Raw genomic sequence first — 27289 nt, forward strand, 5'->3', positions numbered from 1 at the left:
CGAAAACCACCATATTGCACTTTGCTCGCGGCACCGTCACCCCTGCCACCCTACGCCTTCTTCAACCCCCCCCCCCCCCCCCCGCTCGTCAGTCTGACGACGAGGACCCCCCACCCATCTCGCTAGTTTGGGTCCCTGCACACGCGGGCAACCCGGGAAACGAGGCCGCCCACCGGCAAGCTCGAGGATTCGTCAACCGAGAGGCGGGCAGTGCCACGGATACCGAGGAGGGCCCCGGCGAGCCTCTCACCTCGTATCACGAAATCGCGCAACACTACCGCCTCGCTCGCCAAACAAAACCGCCACCGCACTCCAAACTCACGAAACCCCAGCAAATCGTTTGGCGCCGCCTTCAGACCCATTCGTTCCCTTGCTCGCAAATATACAGTCACATATACCCCGACCTCTTTAGCCCACACTGTTCGCAGTGCGGCATGACCGCCACCCTTGACCACATACTCTGGGACTGCAGCGAGGACCCACCTCCGCCTGATCTCCTGACCACTCCCTCGCCCGAAGCGTGGGATAAAGGGCTCCGGAACTCTAGCCTCGACGTGCAACTCCGGGCCATTCAACGAGCCGAGGAGGTGGCGGCCAGGCACCGCCTGACCACCATCCCTCAGTGAAATGTTTTCACTTAAAGTAGTTTCTCTCTCTCGTCTGCATGACTACGACATCCGCGTGCTCTATCGCAACGGACGCCAACATGCCGACGCCCTCTCGCGCTCCCCCTTACCCGACGACAACGCCCGCTGCTCAGGAACTCAGCTGGCCGTTTCTTCCATCGACCTTCACACCATCGCTACAGAACAGCGCAAGGACCAATGGATTGTCTCGCTGATAGGCTTGCTCACTGATCCGTCGGCAACACCACCCACTCGCGCGTTGCGTCGTCAAGCCCGCCATTTCGCCGTTCGCGACGAGCTACTTCACCGACGCAATTACAGCGCCGACGGCCGCCAGTGCTTACTGGTAGTACCCCGCAGTCTCCGTTCTCAAATATGCGAATCGTTCCACTCTGATCCGCAGTGTGCATACTCTGGTGTATACAAAACTTACCACCGAATTTGACAACGGTACTTTTGGCAGGGAATGTACCGGTACGTGCAAAAATTTCTTCGCTCCTGCCTCGATTGTCAGCGCCGGAAATCTTCGCCGAACCTCTCGCCAACAGCTCTACAACCTTTACCTTGTCCTAACCGGCCGTTTGGGCGCGTTGGCATCGATTTATACGGACCTCTTCCTCTGACGTCGGCTGGTAACCGCTGGGCCATCGTGGCTGTTGACCAGCTCACGTTGACCAAACCGCTGCCCTTCCAGCGGCTACAGCACGAGATGTTGCCTCCTTCCTGCTCCACCGATTCATACTGCGTCACGGTCCACCCCAGGAGCTACTCAGCGATCGAGGCCGTGTCTTCTTGTCGGAAGTCGTCGAAGCCATTCTCAAAGAGTGTCACGTCATTCACCGAAAAACTACTGCTTACCATCCACAGACAAATGGTCTCACAGAGCGATTTAACCGCACGCTCGGCGACATGCTCTCAATGTACATCGCAGCCGACCACACAAATTGGGATGCCATTCTGCCCTTCGTCACCTACGCCTACAATACCGCCCCACAGAGTACTACTGGCTTCTCACCGTTCTTCTTATTGTACGGCCGCCACCCGTCGCACACGATCGACACGATCCTTCCATACAAGCCAGACACGTCTGAGTATACGCCTATATCTGCCACAGCAAGACATGCTGAAGAGCCTCGCGACCTTGTCCGGACCTTTACCACTAATGAACAAGAGCGGCAGAAGCGCATTCGCGGTGACACCACCACTTCTGCGCCCACGTTTTTCCCTGGGGCGCTCGTCTGGCTCTCAGTCGCTACCACCGCAACTGGACTCTCTTCGAAACTAATGCCCAAATACGAAGACCCCTATCGTGTCGTCGAACGCACGTCCCCAGTAAGTTACCTCATCGAACCCATTGAACCATCTCCGGACATGCGCCGTCGAGGGCGCGTCATCGTCAATGTGGAGCGCCTCAAGATATACCATGACCCACTCATGGTGACAACCTGTTAAGTCGCCGGGCGGCTCCCTTTCACACCCGGGGTAATTGTAGCGAAGCGTTGGAACCCTGAAGTGGGTCGTCCGCTCCAGCGCCTTGAAGTGGGTCTCCTTCTCCGGTACCTTTTAGTGGGTCGTTTTCTTCGGCTCTCGAGCGCCGCTCGTGCTGAGAGTCCATGCTGCGCTTTTTGGACAGTCGCCCTTGCGCTACTTCAAGTGTCGTCCAATAAACATCCTTATAATATAAACACATATACGCACATGTACGCTCTCATAAATATACAATAGGCGAGCAAACGCGAAAAAAAAATAACATCAACACACACGAACTGATCACATTTCAAGCAGTTCATTGAAAAAGGCTGAATTTGATGTTTTAGAAACGGTGTCCTCAGGCAGAGGATTCCATTCATTGAAGGTTTTTGGGAAAAAAGAATACTTTAACAAGTTCGTTCTTGACTTCATTGGCCTTACTTTTAATGTGTGTTCACGGCGATGGGATAGGTAATGTAGGTTAAGCATGTATTTTGATTTATTATTGCCAGTATTGCTGTAAAAGATCTTACGCAAAAATTTGAGACGCAAGCAACGCTGCGGTTCGGCTAGCGTCGAAACCTCTAGGCGTATTTTAATTTCTGTGACGCTACTAGATATGCGATACTTCCCCCTGATAAAGTGTGTCACTCGGTTTTGTACGCGCTCTAGGCTGTATTTAAGGTTGTCCTGATAAGGGTCCCATATCGTGCACGCATACTCAAGAATAGGCCTTACGTATGTCGTGTATAATAACTTCTTAGTTGCCAGAGGACAGGGGTGAAAATTTCGAGCCAGGAACATTAGTGTGTTATTCCCTTTCGCGGCAATCTCGCCAATGTGACCCTGCCAAGTACGATCGCTTGAGAAGTGAACGCCGAGGTACTTGGCCCCTGTTACGCTCGGAAAGGTTGAATTGTTCACTCGGTAAGAATGGGAATCATGAGTTTTTTTTCCTAGAAAAGCCCACGTAGTCGCATTTTGATTCATTTAGTGTCATGCACCAAGTAGCACACCAGTTCGAAATTTTAATAAGGTCCTGTTGAATAATTTCGATGTCACTTGGATTGTTTATTGAGCGGTAAACAACGCAGTCATCTGCGTACAATCGTAGGTTCCATGGATATTTTTAGCATTATCGTTAATTAACATAAGAAATAATAACGGGCCCAAAACAGACCCCTGCTGTACTCCGGATGTGACTGGAATAGCTGATGAGCAACATCCATTTACCACTGTTATCTGTCTGCGAATTACGAAGTAGTTTTTTAACCAGTTCATTAGGTCAGCGGGAGTTTTTAAATGCTGAAGTTTGTGTTATACAATCATGTCGTACCCGATCAAATGCTTTTTTGAAATCTAAAAACAAGCAGTCAATGCTAGTACCTTGATCTAATGCAGTTGTTAAGTCAAAATAAAAATCCGTTAACTGTGTATCACATGAAAATCCGACGCGAAAACCATGCTGTTCTGCATAAAAAAGTTTAGCGAATTCAGGTGCCTTATTAGGTTGCTGTATAGGATGTGTTCCATAATTTTCGAAGCGCCACATAGGAGAGAAATTGGGGGGTATTGTTCAAAGTTATTTTTTTTTGTGTCTTTTCTTATGGACAGGAACCACATGAGCAAATTTCCATTCGTCCGGCATGATTCCTTCAGATAGTGACGTCATATACATTGTGAAAAGAAGATTACTAAGAGAGCTAGCACATTCTTTCAGCACGCGATTGGGTATGCCGTCAGGACCTGTCGCTTTGTTTGTGTCTGGGCTGGTAAGGATTTGAAAAATACCATGAATTGATAAAGTGATATCGGGCATTTCCTGAACAACTGAGGCGCATGCCGGTAAAGTAATATTGTTCATTGCGGAATTAGCAGAAAAGGCAGACCTGAAATAGTCGTTGAAAGCAGTGGCTATCAATTGATCATTTGTTATCGTGCCATTGTCAGACGTGATGCATTGTATACCAATTTTCTCTTTCCTGGTTTTTTTGGCAAGCTTCCATATAATTTTGTCCTCGTTTCGAATCTTTGCATCTAAAGTACTGAAAAAATGACGCTTCGCTTCACTAATTTTCGATTTACAAGTTTGCTGGACAGAAAATAATTTTTCAGAAGGAACTGGCATTTTGCTGTTTCTGAGGTTCTGAAAAAGACGGCGTGTTCTTCTAAGGAGTTGACGGATTTCAGGGGTTATCCATGGTTTATCTTTCCGACGTTTGGCAGTTAGTAATGTTGATATTATGTGCTCCGAAATTAGTGCAAGTACTTTATCTTTCAGTACGCTCCAAGCAATGTTAACATCTTTTTCTGCGCAAACCTCTGTGACAGCTGGAAGAAAATCAGTTAATTCACTGTTCATTGCCTGGTAGTTTCCCTGATCGTAAAAGTATATAAGTTTTGGAGTAAGACGAGCTCTATTTTGGTGTGGATAAGAAACGCTGGTTAAAACGACAGCGTGCTTGCTGATACCGGGAACACAGGTAGGTGGAGACACCAGATCAGCTTCATTTGTGAAGAGGAAATCGAGGGTGTTGGATGACAGAGCAGTGACTGCTTGGAGACACGATGCACTTGGTAAGGTTGAAGCTACTTCTGAGGTCCAACAAGGCAGAACGTAACGATGAGTTTGAGAAATTGGTCGGCCGGCCGCGGCCCCAGGACACGTCTGGTAGGTTGAAGTCACCCCCCAGTAGAACTACGTCATAAGAAACTGACGCCACTGCGTCAGAAAGTCTTGATATAGCTGCAGTGTCATTTCCTGGGGGCCTGAAACGAGGCTATTGTAATTGTCCTACCAGTATGTGAAGCAACTTTACACATAACAAGCTCGCAGTCTATGTTGCAAAGATTGATCGGCCAGCTTTGCAAGTTATCTGAAACAAGTATGAATACACCCCCTCCGTGCCTGTTCCTGTCCGAGCGATAAACCGTGTAGCCTATTGGGAACACTTCAGCATTGAAAACTGTGTCATCCAGCCAGGATTCAGTACCAATGATAATGTCCGGACAACGCAGTGAAATTACGAGCGCGAACTCATCTGCTTTATTTCTTATGCTGCGGCAGTTGATAATTATAAGCTGCAAACTTTGTTTGACATGCGCAGAACGGTCAGCTTCGAGGGTTTGCCATGAATTGCAGTGTACCACCTCTTTTGCCTCGTTATCAAAGATGTAGGTGCTGTTTCCAATATTCAAACGGTTAAACCGAAGCTTTTGGTAATCCTTATTGAATACACTACACATTCATTTTCTATATCAAGTCCTCCTCAATAGTATATATAGCAGTCTATCGCCTCACGTACACCAGTGAACTTCATGCACAAAGAATGTTTAGCAAAAAGGCTGCTCCACTTTGTAAAACACGTGTCTTGTAACGAGGACGCCATCACCGCCAAAATGCTTTATTACACATGTTTCAAGCTGTCGCGACGCCGTATATGTTATTGCTAAGTAGTAGAGGCACATTGAGGTAAACAGTATTTATCTCTATACTAGCGAAACCGGCATTTTCCAGCACACCGCCGCTTTCGCGATTCATGTGGCAACCGCAGGCAAATTTCTTGGTCAGTGGGGTCAGGGTATCTTGTATAAACCTTGAGAAGGTGCCCTTCTTGTAGCCGACGTGCTCAGCGAAGAGAAGGTGACCACCCTAGAAGTACAGAAGGAAAAAAGCATATTCTAGCATGAACACTTGCTTCCAGAATAAGGAAAATCCTAAACTCTCAAGCTGTTGTTAAAGTCAGTAAGAACCAGAATAAGAGGAGTTTATGCGCACAAGAAATGACCATTCAAATGCGTGCTCGAAATTCTGCTAGCTTATATTCAAAACGTTGCTGAGGAAATCGTTTGACGCCATGGCAACACACAGTCCAATGTCAATTGCATACATGTTTTTGTAGGTTCTAGGACCCAGTTCGTACTGGTATAATGCTAAAAATGGTTGTAACAAGTTCAACGTCGTAAAAGGCGCCTTTCAAGACGTTTGTTCTTACTTTGAATGAACGAATTCTAGGTGATCTTTGTTTAGTTGCGCCATATTTTTAAAGATTGCCTGTGACAAGTAGAAGATTCTAAACCTTCAGCTAAATTACTCAATGAGGCGGCAATTAGTTTTATGAGAAATTAAAATGCCTAATTGAATAAATAACTTAAATACACGAATTGTAGCTGGTTAGTTCACAACGCATTCCCAATTGAAACTTGAAAAATTTTCAATGTGCCATACGAAATGCCTTGGCATTCCATTTGCTTTTGTGCTTCAATGCATAAAATAGTGTTTTCATAAAAAGTGAGTGCAACAACAGTGAATCTTTATCTCAAGTTTGTCGGCGCATATCTCGTAAATTGCAATATGTGTCGTAAAGTAATTAACTCATAATTTCATTAGTCAATTTTTATTATTTAGCTGAATATGTGTTTCGATTTATCGTGCTACTACTGTCTGCCTCTGCGAATAATACAGCTCAACGATAAGAATTATGCTACCTCCCACAGGCAATTTGTAAAAATTCCGCAAAACTTAAAAATGAACACCCTGTATAATATATATAAAACATTACACTCTATGTAACATATACATTCACTGATGCTATTGGCAATGAACAGCAGAGAAGCAAGGGACAAAGAAAACAACATTATATTATGGGTTTTGCGTGCCAAAAGCACGATCTGATTATCAGGCACGCCAAAGTGGGGTACTCGGGAATAATTTTGACCACCTGGGGTTCTTTAACATGCACCTAAATCTAAGTACACGGATGTTTTCGCACTTCGCCCCTACTGAAATGCGGCTGCCGTGGCCGGGATTAGATCCCGCGACCTCATTCTCAGCAGCCCAACACTATAGCCACTAAGCAACCACGGCGGGTAAAAAACAAAGAGTGATTATACAAAGAAAAGGGAACAAATAAATGCTCGCACTACAATTTAGTAAACATCAGCACAAAAAATATCTAATACCTTTTCAAAATTTCTAGACCTTTCATTGCTCACAGTTGCGTTAGGCAAGCTTTTGCACATTTTAATTGTGTCAGTAAAAATAAGGAACGGAAAGCACCAGTGCGAGTAAAATAAGGTTGAATAGCTCTCCTATTGGTTAGGCGATCACACGTTCGTCCTCGAGGTTGTAGATAGAGATCCTTATATTTTTGTTTGCCAACTCTTCATTTTAAAAAGAAACGTTAGCCCAGGTTTCTCTCCGCTCCCCCAGCGACTATAGCTTACACGATTTTAACAAGCCCGTTTCAAAGATAATTAGTACGATTATATTATTTATTCAGCGAAGCATTTTGATTTCTCGAAGTAATGACCAGCTCATCGAGTAATTCAGCTTAAGGGTTGGCATTGTGCTATTTGCCGCAGGCAATTAAAAAAATGGTGCAGCTCAAAAAAATAACACCCTATATTTCAGGGTAACTAAGCATTCACAATTTATTCGTCGTATGAACAATCATAGCTGTCTTATAGAAAAACAATTAAAGCCAATTGGCACATAATAATAAAAAATAACGTTAAGAGCAGCTTCACAGTCACATCTCAGCATAAATAGCAGAGAACGTTTTGGGAAGTAGAAACTACTAATGCAGCCAGAATAGGCAAGTTGATAGTTCAACAGCGTATGCCTCCCTCAAGATAAAGGCTTCCTTTACCTCTGAGAAGCAAGGATGACCCAATGACCCCTTCAGACTCGAATAAATAGACCCACTGTCTCAGAAGTTATATTTTTACATCTAAACTGCCTTTTTGTTGTGGTGGCACTGTTATTGCTGTTGACTCAGTCATAGTTACTTCGATGGGCTATTTCATGTAGAACAGCGACCATCCTTGTGTACGGTACCCGCGTAGTTACATTCTTCCATGTCCTTTTTTTTTGCTGGCAGCTACTTGGTAGTTTGAAGAAACACGGTGAAAAAGTGAAATTTTTTATTCGCCCTGTGTATATAAGTGCTGTGCGAAGTCTGTGTAGCATAAAATCACCAACACAACGCTGTATACAAATACAATATACTGTAGGAAGAAAAAAATTTACACTTTTACGCTGTAAATATAGGCCCTTACTTTTACACATCTGCTGGTGTTCTTGAACGTGTCATGCGAAATAAAAAAAAAATGTCACAGTTTCGCCCTAAGGGCGAAACGATGAATGCGATAGCAACACAGCAATGTCATACGAAGAAAGGTGAGCGGCTTTGGTAGCATTATGAATTGTAGTACACATGAGCTGATTAAGTAAGCAGGTGTGCTGCGGCGTAAGTAGACCGACATGAAGAGAGACTCGATGACCACGAGAAGGCGCGTGTGAAAAGGTGGTGTTGATGAGAAGCGCTTCCCGTGGGCAGCGCGTGCGAAGGGACACACCTGTAGCGCTGCACTGCCGACCCGGGCAGCATTGCATGTGTAGCGTGCGTTGGAAAATGTGGCCCGACTATTACTAACTGAATGAACAAGCGTGGTGTGAGCGCGCACAAGCAAACATGAATAGATCACACTGAATGACTGCAGACAACGACTGTCAAAACGCTGGCAGCAAGCCCATACGCTGCAGCGGGCGAAGGTACGTGCGGTCTATCGCTTCAACGGAAACTGAGTGGCGAATGCGCATAAAGGTCAGAGCCGTGTGGAGATAAGAGACGGTGCGGTCGAACGAACGACGAGCGCGGTTGTTGGCAGCGTAGAAGTGCGCCCCCCCCCCCCCCCCTGCTCCCTCCGGCGCTGGCTTTCCGCTTCCTTGCTTGCGCGTGGGAGATTGAGTGCGTTCGCTCTCCGTGATAGCGCGCGTCCCCGCACGCTGCCTCTGGGGCATACGGCGCGCGGCGAAGATTTTATCTATACGGAACCTCACGGCGACGGCGACGGCGACGCCGACGGCAGAAATCCGGTTGAAGTGTCCATATAATTGCTATCGCAATAATACATATCATGGCCCGAGGACTCCACTAAAAGCTTCATTTTATTTGTGAGAGCAAGCTACGAATATGGCGTACATGCGTTACAAAGGCTTTGTTGGAAATTAATTACGCCACTGGTGCCTTTGCCGAAGGTTATACCCCCCCCCCAAAAAAAAAATATTGCGATATTTCTGCCGTTGTGAGTGCTTTTCATATACGGCAAATATGACTAATACTTCCTGGATTTTGATATACTTCAAAAATTCTGGTAAATTGCTTGAACCTTGCTATAGGTCAGCCTAATCTTGTGAAATTGTGTCTTGGGGAGTTAAATACTTACTCAAGCGTTATGCAATACAGTGTGTCAAAAAATTACTTTACACCTACAGGCTTTCCGAAACAAGGTCAGGTAGAGCAATACTCGAAGAGCTAAGGTGGTACCCAAGCGAATCAGAAAATTCGGAAGACACAGTAGAACTAAAATATAGTGTAAGAGAGATCAAGACGACTCCTTTTCCCAGAAATATGCACCCGGTGCACAACCTGGAAAGAAGAAAGGCAAGGGCCAAAGCTCTCCTGCAGGAGATAGAACAGGACAGAGAACATGCGGCTTTTGTAGATGCTGCATGGGTCAGAGGAAAGAAAGCCTTTACGGCAGTAGTAGTAGATGCAGATGGACTCACTCGGGATGCTATTACAATCATGACTAAAGAAGCGACAGTGGCAGAACAAGTAGCGATAGCATTGGCTTTAAGGAATAATAAGTGGACGCGAATTTACAGTGACTCTAAGATGGCTATTAGACATTTTACCAAGGGCTTTGTAACCAAAAGGGCTGCCCAGCTGATCGGTGAGATGGACAGCCAAGGGATCGAAATCCGCTGGTTTCCTGCACACATGGGGTCTGTCGATCCATCTCAGAGGAATTTGAACGAGGTGGCTAACGCAGCTGCACGAGGACTTACTATCCGTGCACTACGCGACCAGGACCCCAATAATATGCTGGAGGAGAACAGGGACCGATTACTTACATATAATGAAGTCACGAAGCATTATTACATGAACAGAAGGGAATTCCCAGTGCCACATGCTAAGCTCAATAGAGCTCAAGCGGTGACTCTGAGATTGTTACAGACAAGAACTTACCCTAGTCCAAACTTTATTAACAAGCTATATCCAGAAAGAGAGGTACCAATCAATTGCGACAAGTGTAATGGCATCATTACTCTGGATCATATGCTTTGGCAATGTCCTGTGGCTTTCACAGACTGCGACAAGGAAAGAGACTGGTGGCGGCGAGTGCTTCACAGTGTAGTGCTTTTAGATCAAGTACAGGCCGTCCAGAAGGCTCACGACACGGCGGTAAGGTTAAACCTTACTGTCCCGACGTGGGAGCCGCCTGCGTCATCCTAAGGGTTGATCTTCAGGACCTGAATAAAGTTTATCATACCATACCTACATGGATGCTGTAAATTGAAATTGAAAGTCATATTTTGAAATGCGTATTCTTGTACACGATGCAGAAAGTCATATTGTGTTTTTCGTTGAAGTTAAATCCGGAGTGAAGGGACATTGGCATATCACAGGAGAAAGCGCAATGTGCGTCTTGCTTTGTAGCGTCTGCTCATACCCGCAGTCACAGCGCAGCGTATGTACCAATTATTGTAGCAAAGCTCCTCAATAAATGAGCAATTTATGCAAGCTATTCAAGGATATTAGTAGCATTTTTCTTACAAATGCACTAATAGACGTGTTGGTAATTTCAATAAGTACTGATTAACCAATCAGAAATAGGTGTGTGTCTAAATAAACAAAAAAAGTTTTTTGTATTCTCGTCCATGTTATTGGAAACATTTTGATCATATAGATACGTTCAGCATTGTGTGATTATATTCGTTGGCTTGGTACTAACGATGGTATTTCTAATTATATGTTGAATTTGATCTGTCAACTAATTACGTCTGTGCTGCTGCGAACCCTTGTAATGGGGGCAGCGGGCTTGTCAAGCTGCCGAATGACAGCTTTTAATGACCACTCCCCTATTTGTTGAAGTGGACAAAATAATAATGATCGATTGTTAGAAAATCAAATTTCCGAAAATCAAATTTGGATGTTGTAGCAATATGTTTTAAAGGTAATTGTTTATTTCATATAATATTAGGCAGTTGTCACCAGTCTGCTTTTCTCGTGCCTCGAATGAGCTATTTTGGCTACTCTTAAAGCAGTCGTAATATCAATTAGAACACAACTTTCCCCAAGAAGCTTCCTTGGTGGGAATACATGAAGCTAATCCCCCATACACAGCTGCAAGTAAAAGGCAACAATGGCGAAGAGTCCAGTGAACGGTTCGTCCGAAGCCTTGAAAGCATGAATTCATTTGTCTTCGCAATGCCTAAATCTACGAAATACTCACCTTCTTTAATACACGCTTGCATTCACTCAGGAGTTTGGATCCGTCATTTGCCGAGCAGAGTACGAAGAAGAGGACAACTGCGTCGAAGTAGCCGTCTGGCAACATATGCATGTCCTCCCCGTGTCCGGTGATCAATTCCTTCATCTCCACCTGAGAACGAGGACGCTTTTTTCGCTCAAGTGCTCGTGCGCTTGCAGAAAGCACGAGGCATTCTTAAAGCAACTGAAAGAACACCTTGCTCCAAGATTCGCCTTTTTTGTAACACTTCAGATACACACGAATTTTCAAAATATCTATTTAAAATTTTAACCTATAAGCAAAAACCTTCTCGCGCTAAAGCGTTCACGAAGAGTAACGCTAATCCGCGTAGCACAATTTCTTCAAGCGCATGATGGGTAAAAAGCTCCGAACTATAAAGCACGCAGAATGCTTGCTCTACAGGTCGCTTTTACCTACCTTCTACAAGTAAAAAGAAAACAGTTCTCAGTAAGCTAATTTCGTGGCTAGCAGATACACAAAAAAGAAATTACTGAAAAAGAAATGTCTGTTACAAGTTCATGATTGCCTGAATTTCTCACATTATAGAGTATGTGAAAGAGTCTTAAGAAGAAATTGAAGGTACCAGGAGTGTGATAGGGATATGCATGACAATAATCACCCAAATTGGATTAGAAGCTGACTGCATTCTTAAGTGTCAGCATCATATTTTGTCAGCATTCTTAATACTACATACGCGTCTTGTGTGTCGCAATACACTTCTCGTAGCGTTGCTGATGTCTAAAAGGGAGTATGAATGATCCGGGTCAGTAGTTCACACATCACTCACTTTTTTCTAGTTTTAATTTATTCAGTGTGGCTGTAAAGAATCTTATGCGTTGAAGGACACGCCCAAATACTGCACCCCGCTATCGCTGCGCAGGTATCCTTTTAGGTTGTGTGGTTTGAGTCGGTGCATATAACGCAGGTCCATTTATACAGAAGAGTTTTTTAGACTATACGTACTTAAAAAAATACGACACTGTCATCGTCCCACACGAACTCTACGGCGAGGCGGAAATACTTTGCCGCTGCTGAAGTCACTACGAGAAGACTAATAACAAAGATGTGTGAAATAACTTCCCATGAATAACTTAAGGGAAGTTGTTTATAAGAATAATTTGTAGGGCGTCAAAATTTAAGGCATACCCATTTTTTTAGCTCCACGAAAGCACGCGTGATTCCAGATATTCATCATCGAAATGCAAGGCCAATTCCAGGCAATATTGAGACAGCGTGTAGCGCGGCGCGTCAGACGGCAACGCCGCTTAAGGAGGCGGGGAGGGGGGGGGGGGCGCAAGTTTGAATGATAGCACGCTGCGGTAAATCCTGACCGGCCACATGGCGGCACGTGCTTGCCTGGCAAAGCGCGCCGTATCAGTAGGAGCCGCGAGTGGCCTAGTCGTCCAGTTTCAATCTGCCTCGCGCTTATCATCTCGGAGAGTTTCGGTCTGTCATGATAGCGGGGCCGCCCTTTCTGTGTTTCCGTGGCGCTCGATTTTGATGCTACTTGAATTTACCGCTGAAATTCGATGATAAATATCTCGAATTAGGTGCGATTTTCAAGGTGTGTAAAAAAATAGGGCTCTATAAAATGTGACTGCCTTCAAGTTCAGTATTTATATAACTGCCCCTAAGGCAGTAATAAAAAAGGTAAGCCATATTCTAATTAGTCTTTTCAAAGCAAATTAAGCGCCAGAAAAGTATTTCCGCTTCGCCGCAGAGCTCATACGCAAAGACGACTGGTTTCTCATGGTCATAGCATTTTTGATTAAAAATGATTATTTCCGGAAAAAAACACACACCCTGTATCTGGAATGGAGTGACGGTTTACGGGCGGTATTTAAAACCGCATCACCAAGTTCATTCATTGTCACTAATCATAAAGGGGAATGACACAAAATTTTCCTCTCATGCTTTTGCTTTATTGTTCTTTGTTTCTTTTTTTGTGCGGCGCATTAGATAAGCGCCGACTCCGTTATAACGGTAGAACACCCTTATTCCTTGAATCTACAGGAAATCTTGATTTAGAACATCTTGCAATTTCGCAAAATGAAAAAAAGTGCCCCAGATTTCTTGGCGAACGGTCTTTTTATTATTTATTCACTTATTTATTTAGTGTATACTGCAGTCCGAAGACCCCACAGGAGAGCCATAATGTAACCATAGTGAACAAAACGGTGAGAATTCTCTTAGAGAATTAAAAAAGCGACATTTTGCGCGCAGAGAAAAGCGTACACAAACAACCACCATTGAAATAATTGTTTGCAAAAATTACACAATTCTGTAAAATGTTTACAAGGACAACGGCTGAATTAAAAAAAATCGCGGGTGAGGGGGCATTCACGTGGTATCGCTCATGCGTGGGTCGGTGCAGTTGTTAAAGCCGCATTGTCGTCGCCTTGTCGAGAGCTTCAGCCAATGGGATAATAGGGAGAGAAGGGGATAAGGACAGAAGGGCCCTGAGCGTTCTAACAGAAGCGACAGGCATAATGTCCCGTGCGGAATGTCGGAAAGCGCAGAGTGAAAGAGCGAAGGATAGTTCATGCGGCGTGCGTGCAGCTTACGGAGACACAACGTCATTGTGGGGCGTGCCATCACTGCACCTTCCTGACCGGCACTTGCACCTGCGCTTTTGGATCACTGCTTCCGAATTTCGTGACGTGGAGCGATGAATTGTCAACAATCCTATGCCCTGAAGGGGTGTTCCACTTGAAATGCGTCACTCTAGGCAAGATAGCTTTTCCACTGTTATTTTCGACATAAAACATGCCAGGCATATCTACATTTGTGTGGTCATAAAATAACGTGAGCTTTATGTCATAAAATTGCACAATTGAGATAACAGAGACACTACCAAAATATCCACCTTGAATATATAGAGCGCGCATTATAATGTAACCGCAAACTTTTGCATTCGAGGACAATGCTTATTAGCAGCGACGGAGTTACAAGTAACGTCATAAATCTGTAAAACCTATGAGGCTTATAAAAGATAAGGAGGAAAATACAGACGTTCGGGTTTCTTTCAATGTTTCGCATAAAGGAATCCTCGAAGCTTCTGTTGGGCTCCACCGTCCAGTACTCGACGGGTCGTTGGATGAACTCGAGATTTGGTCCGTAGGCTGCTCCGACTTCCAGTACGCGCAGTGAACAGTGGACACTTGATGATAGCTCTTGCGGAGACATCTCGTCGAGCTGTGACAAGACGGCTTTTCGAATCGCTGCCACTTCTTCATTCATGCAACGCTGCATGATCACGTAGATGAAAGCGAAAAAGTTTTCTTGGAAACGGTGGCTCACGATCAAGAGAGGCATGAGTACAATACCAGCTATACCAATTATGATGTGCAAGGCGTAGTTTAGGAGGAGGCGATACCACTTTCGTTCAACGACAGCGATCGGTTGCGTTGGAGGCGACATGCTTTCGATCAAGAAGCTTGTTCACAGTATAGCTATCCTGCCAATTTTCTTGTATTCGTGGAGTATTTCCAGCGGTCGTTGCGTTCACTTTCTTTTATAACACCAGAGGGGATATATCGTTCCGTGTAAATTCTGACGCACGATCCGTCACTTTTATAGGTATGGGGCGTGGCATGCAGGAGCACTACACTGCAGTCAAGACTTCAAAAGCTGTGTCATATCTGCCTCCGCGGGAAATCTTGTCGGTCACATGAAAACGATGGAGGATGTGTTGTACTGGCTGCTTGTCCTCTGTAACAGCACAAAAAATTGCAAATAAGGTAAGAAGAAACACTTCTGAATTTTTTGTGCAGGTAATCAAAGTCAAAGGAACAAAGCCTTCCTTTTTCTTGCATTTTATTGCACTTCATTTTCCACCCTCTGTGCCTTCTGCCAGTCATTCTCACGAGGCTGTGGCCACGATTTTGCCGTTATTGACCACTCGGCATGACGAGTGGAAGTCCCAGATAGGGAAGTACGAAAATTGATACAGACTACTGCCCCTGGATGATATATTAACAAACAATAATAATAGTAACAACATTATTATTATAGCATTACCTTTATGACTGCATCATACACAAATATAGACAGGACAATCCAATCCTGAGTAGTTTGTTGGACTGTACCTGGCAGCTGGTAGCTGAAGCACTCAGAGAAACATCAAACGAGTTTGGACTGATATAGCATTGGTGAAAAATTTATTCTCGTTTTTCAGCGGTAATATGTTGGTTATTTGAAAAATAAAATGAGTGTCGACGGCACATTTTCTGAGTTACCCCCCCGCAACCGCAGCAGCTGTACGTGAATGTCATGTCACAACTTCCAACGTGTTTTGTTTTTGTATTGGAGTCTTTATGGCTTAATAAAGTTTTTGAAATTAGGTGGTGAGTCTATGGCTTTTTGAGAACACAACGTGGTCTAGTTTTACTGAAAACAAACGACCTAACCACGAGCAGACAGCCTCCAAATTCATGACGTCACGGCGATCTTGTGCTGGAACGTCACGCTTGTCTTACCACCCATCTTTCGTTTTTGCATCTTTTCAGGCTTACCATGTTGTCAGGCTTACCATTAAAATCCGCTTATAAAAGCGGATTTTAAAGTGATAGCATTTACACGGACTTCCCTCAAAACGGATGTATTACCGCTTGGTCTATGAACGTGGGACGATCCCGAAGTCAATGTTGTCTAACGCTGCGTCTCATAGCGCTAGCTGTCACGAGGGAAGAATGCGATAAATTGGCCCGTGACGCAAGCGCCCGGCGTTTTGCTCAGAAGCTTTGTGAAAAAGTACCATGCGTGCTGCCGCGGCCCAATTGTTAAAGCATTGGGTTGTTGTGCTAGACGTCAGAGGTTCGGTCATGACATTGTTTACAGCGCTATAGGCGGACTTCACCCACTTTGCAGGTATCTTACCGAAAATTATCGAGGTGTGTTAAGAGTACGCGACCGCGTCACATTGTGCTCAATATCACGGCTTTTTAAGATATTCTTGGCATAGGAACGTCACTGCGATAAACGACACTGTGCAAGGACACACACGCGCGCAGCTATCGATGCGTCACAGTCATCGCAATCTAAAGAAAAGATAAATTCTGGGGTTTTACACGCCAATAACACGATCTCATTATGAGGCAAGCCATATTGGGGGCACTTCGAATAAATTTTGACCACTTCCGTTTCTTAAAGCTCCAGCAGGGTACACGGGCGTTTTTGCATTTTGCATCCATCGAAATGCGGCCGCTGCAACCGGAATTCGATCCTGCGACCTCGTGCTTAGCAACGCAACGTCAAGCCTCTAAGCAACCATGGCGCGTATCACAGTCTAAATAAGCTGTCACATGCTCTGAGCAGTTAGCGGTGCTAAGTTCTGGCATAGTTTCTTTTTTGATATTCTACAAGCGTAATCTACTAACACACTTCAAGCCATTTTTCTCTATGGTGACCCTTTAATAATACTTTGCTGCAATAAACAAAAAGGTGAATTGCAACGAGATTTCACCAAGTGAGAATTAAAAATACAAAATTGACAAAGCCATGCAGTAAGGAATTACAACGCAGACCGACCGACAAAGAACTTTATTCACAAGGTCCTGAGAAGCCCTGCACTAGGGCAAAGCAGAATTAAAATAATAGTTCCCAGTGTCCGAGCAAATATTAGCTCATGTTTTCTCGTACAAATTGTTTTACTGAGCATTTAGAACTGATAAAAGGATGCTTCGCCGAAAGTGGTGTACGTGGGAGCGCAATAACTTGTTAAGACGCCTTAGTGGGTAAAGAATCTAAGGCTAGAAAATGCTCGCTTAGGACTTAACTAGCGCATCGGGATATGACGCACAACGACATCGATAAATCAGAAGTATCTGCGTACAACAGTGTGACTGAAAAGGGCATCAAAAGGATGATTAAAACAACAAAATGTTGAGCTATAGTTGGTAGATATTGGTATGGTATGGTATGGTAAAACTTTATTATTGTCCGTCGGAACGCGCGTCAGCACGTAGCGGGCCGCTCCCATGTCGGCACAGAAAGGCCGAGCCTCTCTGCTGCGTCGCGGGCCCGATGGACAGCCCATAGTTGTGCTTCAAGATCGGGGCTGTTTAGGGCAGCCTCCCATTTGGTCGACGTGACATCGTCGCCGTCGTGTAACGCGGAGCACCGCCAGAGCATATGTTCCAAGTCAGCTAGGTCTGAGCATAGCTCGCAAGCATTGGTCGATTGTATATCTGGGTATATTCTGTGTAACAGTGCGGGGTTAGGGTATGCCCCGACCTGGAGTAATCTGAGTCTCAACGCCTGTGGTCTGTTTAGTTTCCTATGTGGCGGAGGATATCGTCTCCGTCCCGTGTAAAAATGTTTCGTAAGTTCGTTATATGAGGAGGGAGGGTCCCGATTGTCCATAACCTCAGCGTCGCGCCACCCGGTAGCTACGCGGTCAACGACTCCTCGCGCAGCTCTGTGGGCGGACTCGTTGAGGTTGGGCGGGGCGCCCTTGATCTGCCCCATGTGTGCAGGGAACCAGATGATCGTGTGCGACTTGATGTCCTTGTCCCGTAGAATGCGCACGACCTGCTCCGAAACGGTGCCCTTGGCGAAAGCTCGTACAGCCGTCCGCGAGTCGCTGTAGATCGTGGTCCTTTTGTCGTCCAGCAGGGTCAGGGCTATGGCCACCTGCTCCGCCACCTCGGCCGACTTCGTTCGAACAGTCGCACAGTTCGTGATTTTCCCATCGTGATCGATGCCCACCCCTACGAACGCCGTCCCGTCGGGGTACCGGGCAGCATCAACAAAACAGCAATCCGGAGCCTCTTCTCGAGCTTTGCCCAGGAGAGCCTTGGCCCTAGCTCGTCTCCGACCCACGTTGTGTTCGGGATGAACGTTGCGTGGAATTGGAGCCACGACAATGCGTTCCCGCTGTTCTCGAGGGAGACCGCAGAAGCGGGACTCGATTTCCGCCGGAGGAACCCCCAGCTCCCGCAGGATGCTCCTACCCGCTTGGGTGGTGGACAGCCTGGCGTACTGCGCCCTCTCCTGCGCTTCCGCGATCTCTTCCAGCGTGTTGTGCATGCCGAGACACATCAGTTTCTCCGAGCTTGTGTACATGGGCAGGCCGAGGGCCCTCTTGATAGTCTTCCTGATCAACGTGTTGAGCTTGTCCCTCTCCGACCTTTACCAATTGTGCATGGCCGCCACGTAGGTAAAATGACACATTACAAAGGCGTGCACCAGTCTCACAAGATTGTCCTCTCCAAGACCCTGCTGCCGGTTGGCAACTGTCCGTAAGAGTCTGATGGCATTATCCGTTTTCTTGGCTAGTTTAGACACCGTCAGGTTATTGGAGCCGTTTGATTCGATCGTCATACCTAGGACCCGGAGGGAGTCCACCCTAGGGATGACACCGTCCTCACTTGTCCGTAGAGTGATGTCGACGTCCTCTACAGGCTTCCAACCCTTCGGTTTGGGCCCCCTTCGCCTGGGCCTGTAAATGAGCAGTTCTGATTTCCGAGGGGAACACCGAAGGCCGGTCGGCTTAAGATATTCCTCCGTTATCTCGATGGCTTCCTGCAACGCAGCCTCCCCCCGTCCATCACTGCCTCCGGTACACCAAATGGTGACGTCGTCTGCATATATTGTGTGGTTGATACCCTCGACTTCGGAGAGTCTCCTCGACAGACCGATCATGGTAAGGTTAAACAGGGTCGGGGATATGACAGACCCCTGTGGCGTCCCTCTGAAAACCAGCCTAACCGAGTCCGAAACGAGGTCTCCCGCCCTGAGAGTGGCTTTTCTGTCCGCAAGGAATGATCGTGTATAGTCGTGGAAGTGCTTGCCCAACCCGAGGCTAGATATCTGGCTCAAGACAAAGGAATGCAAGACGCTGTCAAAGGCCTTCTCCAGGTCTAATCCAAGTATGGCACTCGTGTCCCTCGTGTTACGGTCAATGACTTGATATTTGATCACCTTCTAATATTTCGTTGCCAAGTGGCAATGGTAAATTTGATTTGTAGATATTGGTGTGAGAAAAAAATAGGATCAGGTAGCAGCAATTGAAGGCCCGATAGGTGTTCTGTAACACACACCAACAAGTTCGAAGAATGCGGTTACGGCGCAATATGTAATGTTACTTTCTGCTACATTTGCTTTTTATGTAGGGCCGACACGCCATTCTACCAATGAGAGATTATTGAGCATAAAAAGTCGTTAACTGGAGGCCTACCTTCTAATGTTTCGTTGCCAAGTGGCAATGGTAAATTTGATAACAGCATAGAGGTTTTTTTTTCAGACACCGGAACACGAAGCCGTCAGCGGAAACCATCGTGCACGCACGATAGCCCGAGGTCACTGCAACCGGGCACTGCAAGAGACGCCAGAAGACCCAAGTCCAGAAACACTACAAACTTACTACAATATACTGCAGCACTAGCGCGTTTCGAGAAGAACGATGCCACGCCCGCACCCATTCCTCACCAGAGCTGAAGCCACGACCTGGAGGCAACTCCAGACCAACACCTATCCTACCTCACGCTCTCTTACGCGATGTACCCCACCTTTTATCAGCCCCTTTGTCCTTTCTGTACAGAGCTGGCTACGCTCTATCACACCACATGGGCATGCCAAAATATCCCCAATAACTCCCCGAATCGAAACGCAACGTACGATCAGTGGGAGATTGTGCTGACCAGCTCGGCACTGGAGGATCAGCGAAAGCTAATCGCCACAGCCAAAAGTGCTGCCACCGCAGCTGGGCCCTGGACTGAAGGTTCCACCCACCACGGAGATCGATGCTTCTCCGTGCCCCATCAAAATAAACTTTCTCTCTCTCTCTCAGACAAAGTTTCTCTCTCTTTCTCTGTGTGGGCACGGGAAAGCGGCAACCATGTAGTCGCCGCTCAACCCTTTTTGCTTCTACATGCAGTTTGTCGCGCTTTTTGGAACATGGCTGTGTCCGTCGACCTGCGCCTGTGCGGTTTCGCCAGTGCTGGTCCTTCCTGACTCACCTATACCGCTGCCAGTCCTGCTATCTGACGCAAGTCAAGATCCTTGGTGCCAGCAAGTAATCAAGAGCGTCATCTTCGCACCTTTGCACACGGGCTCACAGCCGCCTAGAGCGACATCTTCCTTCTGGCTCTACTTAAGCAGATGCCTTCGTCCGGCCACTTTTAGGAGGCACGGGAAAGCGGCAACCATGCAGTCGCCGCTAAACCCTTTTTGCTTCTACATGCAGGTTTGTGAAGCTCCGTCTCTTTATTCTAAGCGTACGAGTAATGCCTGTCTGCTACTTTTCCCGTGCCCAAATGTATTTTTTGCCTCGCTGTGTGAATGTGTGTTTGCTGCAAGGCTGCTCATCCTATGTGGTGACGTTGAACTTAATCCGGGACCCGAAACTGACAAGCAGTACAAAGAAGTTCTTGCAGCCATTTCTGCCCTTTCAGCAAAAATAGATGCACGACACACAGAGGTAATGAGCGGCCTCGCCGAATTAAAAGAAAAACAAGCTGAATTAACTAATCAAGTGTCCGATTTAACCATTAGATTAACGTAGTTGAATCTCTTGTTGATTCACTTCAGCTCAACCCGTCTTCAGCTGGCATACCTGCAGATGTAGCTCGCGCCGTTAAAAATGAAAATGCCTCTCTGCTGACGCGTCTCGATGATCTAGAAGACCGCTCCCGCCGTGATAACTTAATATTTTATGGTATTTCCGGCAATCCGTCAGAAACGTGGACGCCGTCCGAAAAATTGGTATGTGAACTTTTATCTCGTCATCTTCACTTTGAGGTCCCCGAGAATATGGTATGTAGAGCCCGCCGACATGCCTCGTACACTGCTAATAAGACTCGCCCAATTATCATTAACTTTTCTTGCTCAAAACTAAGGGATAAATTTCTGGCACTAAAATCTAATCTGAAATCCACCGGGGTATCTGTGGGCGAAGATTTTTGCCCAGCAACGCACCAGTGTAGGAAAAAGTTACTAGATTTTGCTAAGGCATCAGGTCAACCATACTCATTGCGGTTAAACAAGCTCTTTTTGAACAAGAAGTGTTACGTTTACTGTTCTACCACTGACAATGTATGCGAAGCGGACGTGCAACGTGCAGCACGCTCTTCCATTTCGGTCGCGTCAATCTGTCGAAGGTAATATTACAACATAACTAGCACATGCGCAATGAAATAACAGCATATCAGTTTTGTTCACTAACGTGCGAAGCTTACTAAATAAACGTGCTGCAATGTCCTCACTGATTGATTCATGCGCTGCTGACATCGTATGTCTCACCGAAACAAGGCTCTCTGCTGAGATAAAACTAGCGAAATTTTTGATTGTGAGAAACTGTATTCATGTTATCGTTGCGATCGTGGTGGGCGAACAGGTGGAGGTGTCTTGATTGCAGTTACTGAAACGCTCACTTCTAACTCCGTTTCCATAGAAACATCACTAGAACTTGTTTGCGTGCGCGTTGTACTCGACAACAGAGATGACATTTTTTGCACATGCTACCGCCCTCCAACTGCTTCGACGTAATTTTGCGATGACCTTCATGACGCATTAAACAAATTAGTTGTCAGATACCCTAACTCGCCGCTTTTTCTTCTCGGGGACTTCAACTTCCCCGATATCATTTGGCATAATGACAGGGCAAAGTCCCAGTCTTCTCAGAGTACCCAGTTTTTGAACACTTGTTTGGACTTCCACTTCACTCAGCTTGTATTGAACCCTACACGCGTGTCTGCCTCTTCATCTAACATTCTTCATCTGATTCTCACCACGAACCCTGATGTAGTTTCCCCAATTCATTATTTAAAAGGCTTAAGTGATCACCTTGCACTCACTTTTGATATCAACACAGACAACTGCTAAAAAAACTTCGAAGGTCATCCGCGATTACACCAAAGCCGACTTGGCTTCCATTACCGCTGAAATGGAAACTTTCGCCGCTTCTTACATCGCTGATTGCGATCAGCGTTGTGTTGGACAAAACTGGTGCATTTTCAAAAATAAATTGTTGTCACTTATCGAACGCTTTGTGCCGCAGAGAACAGTCGTTTGTAAGCCTTGGTCCCTTTGGTTCAACCCCTTTTTGATGAGACTTCGTAACAAAAAAAAAAGCGATTGTTTCGTCGCGCAAAAGCTTTACGCAGTGAAGTTACTTGGTCCGCTTACTACCGCACTGAAAGTGATTACAACGCAGCTGCCGCTAGTGCGAAGCACCTATTTTTATTCTGTCAGACTTCCGTCCCTTTTCCAAACCAGTCCTCGTAAATTCTGGACCATAGTTAACGGTACACCAAGTAAAATAATCCAATTAACATACCCCAATGATGAACCTGTTGCTCCTGAAGAGGGCTGTAATGTATTTAATGATGTATTTTCTTCCCATGTTACCGTGATCCCACATAGATTACCCTTGTATCCAATTCAGGTTTTTTGCCCATGTATTCTATTTCTATTGACTGGGTTGATGTTAGCTGCCTAATTAAGAATCAAAAAACGTCTTCCTCTGCCGGACCAGACTGCCTGAATTCAAAAATTTTGAAGTGTAACCAATGTATTTGCTGCTGTTATTTTGTCGCACATTTTCACTCAGTCATTGCAGCAGTCTGTTCTTCCATACGACTGGTGCGTGGGAAAGCTGATTCCAGTTCACAAATCAGGTAACACACACTTACCCAGCAATTATAGGCCTATCTCACTAACAAGAATCTCATGTAAAATTCTCGAGCATATTATATATTCGCAATTGGATGAGTTTTTGGAATCCAACTCCTTTTTCAACCCCTGTGAACATGGTTTCCGTAAGTTTTTTTCGTGTGAAACACAGCTCTTATCATTCACGAACGATCTTTTTGCAATCTCTGATCTAGGTACAGACATCCATTGCATATTTCTCGATTTCGCTAAAGCATTTCATTCTGTGTCGCATGATTTTCTTCGGCTTAAGCTGACTGAACTTAACCTGGACGTAAAGGTACTCGAGTGGATAAAAAAATTTATTCTAACCGGACGCACTTTGTAAACGCTAATTTTTAAACGTGTAAACGCGTGTAAAAGCGTGTAAAAGCGTGTAAAAGCGTGTAAAAGCGTGTAAACGCTAACTTTGTAACGCTAATGTTGTAAACTTCTTGGTTTTCTAATGTACCAGCAGGTGTTCCTCAAGGCTCAGTCCCCCCTTCCCCCTGGGTCCACTTCTCTTTTCAATCTATATTAACGATCTTCCGAACTGCGTTCTTTCTTCTTCCATAAAACTATTCGCGGATGAGTGTGTTATTTACCGTAAAATTACTAATCCTTCCGATTCCCAAGAACTGCAGGACGATCTTAACCGCGTAACTGAGTGGTGTTCTAATTGGTGTATTCAACTAAATTCAAGTAAATGCAAGGCCATGCGCATATCTCGTAACACTGCCATTCACACGTACTTTATTAATGGTGCACCTGTGACGTCAGTTACCTTTTACAAGTATCTCGCCCTTCACATATCAAATATCCTTTCTTGGCATTCGCATATTGACTATGTTACTAATAACGCTAACCGCATGCTTGGTTACTTGCGCCGTAATTTTAGCTTTGCCCCTTCCTCCTTGAAACTAACTTTATACAAAACTTTAGTTCGCTCCAAATTGGTGTATGCTTCAGCCATCTGGGATCCGACTCAGTCCTCATTAGTTTCCACTCTAGAGAGTATACAAAACTGCAGTGCACGCTTTATCTTGTCTAATTATTCTCACTATGCAAGTGTCTCATCAATGAAACGAACTCTTAACTTACCTGATCTTTCGTCACGCCGCAAATGTTCCCGTCTCTCCCTTTTTCACAAAGTTTTTCATTATGAACCCCCTTTTAAAAGAAACCCTTCTTGCCCCTCCGTCTTATATTTCGCCCCGCACTGACCACAGCCTCAACGTCGGGGCGCCTTTGTGCCGCACAAACCGGTACAGTGACTCATTCATCCCTAGGACAAGCACGGACTGGAATCGCCTTTCCGCATCAGTCGCACTCATCACCGACCCTACCAACTTCAAAACCGCTGTTCTAAATGCCATTTGTCAATATTTTTGTATGTATTTTTACTACAATATTTTTGTTTTTTGACTCCACTCCTTTCTGTAACGCCTTCGGGCGTTGAAAGTATGTGAAATAAATAAATAGATAAATAAATAAATAAATAAATAAATAAATAAATAAATAAATAAATAAATAAATAAATAAATAAATAAATAAATAAAAGCGAAGAAGCGCGTGTTATAGTCGAGGCTTCGTATATCAATAATTGTGGAAGTGCATGCGTCAGGCCGCCTTCGATTATCTTAGATAAACATGAAGCAAGGTCTAACTATATCAGTCACGAAAGTTTGAAAGAAAAGCGTGCAATAACTTATTGCAAAAGACAATATGCAGTGCAGCACGATTGAAGTGTGACTAGGTGTAGTAGGGACAAGCACTGAAACAAAAATCATGAATTAAAGAAATTGTCCAGGAATGTTTATTTAGAGAACTTCCAAATAAAGTAAAAATTCAATTTCAGGTAATTTCGCGTCCGAACAAGCGAATGCATTTGTTTTAAATTTATAAATTCTTAGTTGACTTTTGGTTTGCAGATCACTGCTTATAGCACAAGAGAAAGCAGGCCTGTGCATGCTTTTGTACAGATTTTATGCGGCGCCGAATGGCATTGCTTATTTGATTGAGGTGTTTTAGGACATGGTGTGCGCTTAACTTCACATTTCGGCTGAGGTGGCGCATGACATTTGTTGGCAAAGGAAACTGGGACTGCAGACTGTTTGTTACCGTGCATTGTCACGCTGGTGCGTCCGACGTGTTTGTCGCATTGCGACGATGAAAGCGGAGTGCTATACGAATAATCAAGGTCCACTGTGCCTCTTCTGTACTATTATCATAGCTAGTTGAAGCCAACAAAGGCCCCTCGCCTAAATTCGCCAGGCAATAAAAGTCAACAGCAACCATATTTCATTTAAACTAAATTTGGCAGAGCTACACGGGTAGTACTTAATATTCGTAGCCTTAAATACTCTTAAGCAGACGATGCGTACACCCAGTAGTTAGCAGACAAATTTAGTTCCAGCACGTCACCTGTGTTGGGATCCTGGTTCTCAGTTCGTGGTTCGGTGTCGGGCGTCACACATAGGGTAGCTTGCCTACGCCGTCGGAGGCCCAAAACATGGTAGCTGGCCTGTGCTATACCTTCGCTCTTGGAGTCTTCGCTCCCGCGTGTCGCGCTTTCACGAGGCTAGCGGGAAGCAGTTGTTGACGCCATTGTCACTGTCGGACGTGGGTCCTTGCAGCGATTAGCTCATTCTCTGTGGCGGTCAGCTTATGCTGCTTCGAGCGATTTCAGTTTCACACAAACATCACCAGATGACAGATACTTGACAAACGCCTACGCTTCGGCAGACAAGTCCCCCAGTGACAGCGAAGTTGAGTTGCCAGAATAGAGGCAGCGCCTCCTCTATTTTTTCAATGCCAGCCAGATGCAGCCGATCCGAAGGTTCACCGCCCTCTTGGATAGCCCTTTCCTACTCTCCCCGTCCGCTAGCGTTCGCGCCTGCTTTACGGTCGTGGGGGAGAGTACCCTCTGGGTGGCGCCTCACGGCGGAAGTCAGAGTAAGTAATCCTGACAGACGCGTGAATCGCCTACAGCATCTCCTCCGGAACGACAGCGGCGCGCGCGCAGACGCACGCGTCACGAAAGCAGTCGTGCCCTTTGGGTAGCGTCCGATAGCGGCAACTCACTGAACTAAGGCGGACCGACGACTCCCACTGCGGAACGAGCGATTGCACTGGCATTGAAAAAAATAGAGGAGGCGTTGACCGCTTCGCGACACCGACGCACAATCCCGCTTTGAGTTGCTGTATATGCATATACAGTAACTCTACTCCCGCTGGAATGCTCGGTTTGTCAGCCGTCCCATGACCCCGCGCCCCGTCATTATAAGTCTGAGATGTTTCAGCGCACGGCTGGTAGCCGCGGGTGCTGGTTAACATCCAAGGTCATGCCAATGACTTTTGAATTATGGGTTATGCATCACTTCCGGCGAGCGGCAATGGTGTGGTTTTTTACGTTCGGTGGCAAATGCGTCTTTCTTTTTTGTCAGCTTTTCGTAAGGCATTCCGCTGGAGTTCAAACGCAATTCTTGCAACGAGGCTTCTCTATATCTCTTACGTGCCAAAACATTTCGTGGCAGTCCCCATTTAATAGCAGTTTCTTGAAAAAAACACAGTAGTCATGGTCTCAGATATGTTGGAGCCTAAGTGGCACCAGGGACTACTAAAACAATATTTTTTTTCGTAAGTGTCAAGCGTTTATTTGGTTTTACATTAGCTTGAGTACAAACTTATCTACAATGAATAAAAATGCACTCTCTGGTCACGTGTTCTAACACTGTGGCGAAAACTATTGCAACACTCGTCCACTTGACAACCATGAGAGTAGAGCCTAAGTAAACATTATTAGCTGAACAGACACGCAGCAACTAGCGAGCAACATGGCTCGAGGGCGGGAGAGTCGGACTGGTTGCCGAAACCTCAATAGACGATAGTTCTCGTGGACGGCAATGTGTGCGAATTTCACAGAAAACAATTTTCGGCTTCCGAAGTATTGGACTTTTCGGTCAAGAATACCCGCTGGGGGATTCATGATAGTAGGGTGGCGTTACACTATACCAACTCTTGCCCGGTACTCAGGCGTTGCACTGTGTGGTGAGTGACTACGAGGAGTTCAAGAACGCAGCAGTAAGTTCGGGAAGCTGTATGCACACTGCCAGCAAACAACCTAGCCTATGGGCCTTCTCTCCTTTCTTATCCTTCGAATTAATGTTCCCACCTAAGCTATGGTCTGAGTGCTTCCTAGCCACAAAGCTCCTTGCTCT

At 45.6% G+C, this 27289-nt stretch overlaps 1 protein-coding gene across 1 annotated transcript; it reads right to left on the reverse strand.

The window, feature by feature from the left end:
* Positions 1-5007: 5007 nt before the first annotated feature.
* Positions 5008-26090, reverse strand: LOC125947416 (putative methyltransferase-like protein 7A). Its single transcript, XM_049672107.1, has 4 exons — positions 25494-26090; positions 14451-15149; positions 11400-11549; positions 5008-5748 (listed from the first exon to the last, which is right to left on the reverse strand). Exons 2-4 carry the CDS (start codon positions 14856-14858, stop codon positions 5515-5517), a joined length of 792 nt encoding a protein of 263 aa, XP_049528064.1. The 5' UTR covers positions 14859-15149; positions 25494-26090; the 3' UTR covers positions 5008-5514.
* Between the last annotated feature and the right edge of the window lie 1199 nt (positions 26091-27289).

Source organism: Dermacentor silvarum, chromosome 8 (assembly GCF_013339745.2).
Source record: "Dermacentor silvarum isolate Dsil-2018 chromosome 8, BIME_Dsil_1.4, whole genome shotgun sequence".
Lineage (NCBI taxonomy): Eukaryota > Metazoa > Arthropoda > Arachnida > Ixodida > Ixodidae > Dermacentor > Dermacentor silvarum.

Coding starts and splice junctions, on each gene's coding strand:
- LOC125947416 (XM_049672107.1), bottom strand. CDS start 14,858: ATGTCGCCTCCAACGCAACCGATCGCTGTCGTTGAACGAAAGTGGTAT. Junction 11,550..14,450: donor ACATTGAAAGAAACCCGAAC/GTCTGTATTTTC, acceptor CCTCGTTCTCAG/GTGGAGATGAAGGAATTGAT. Junction 5,749..11,399: donor GCAAGCGTGTATTAAAGAAG/GTGAGTATTTCG, acceptor CTGTACTTCTAG/GGTGGTCACCTTCTCTTCGC.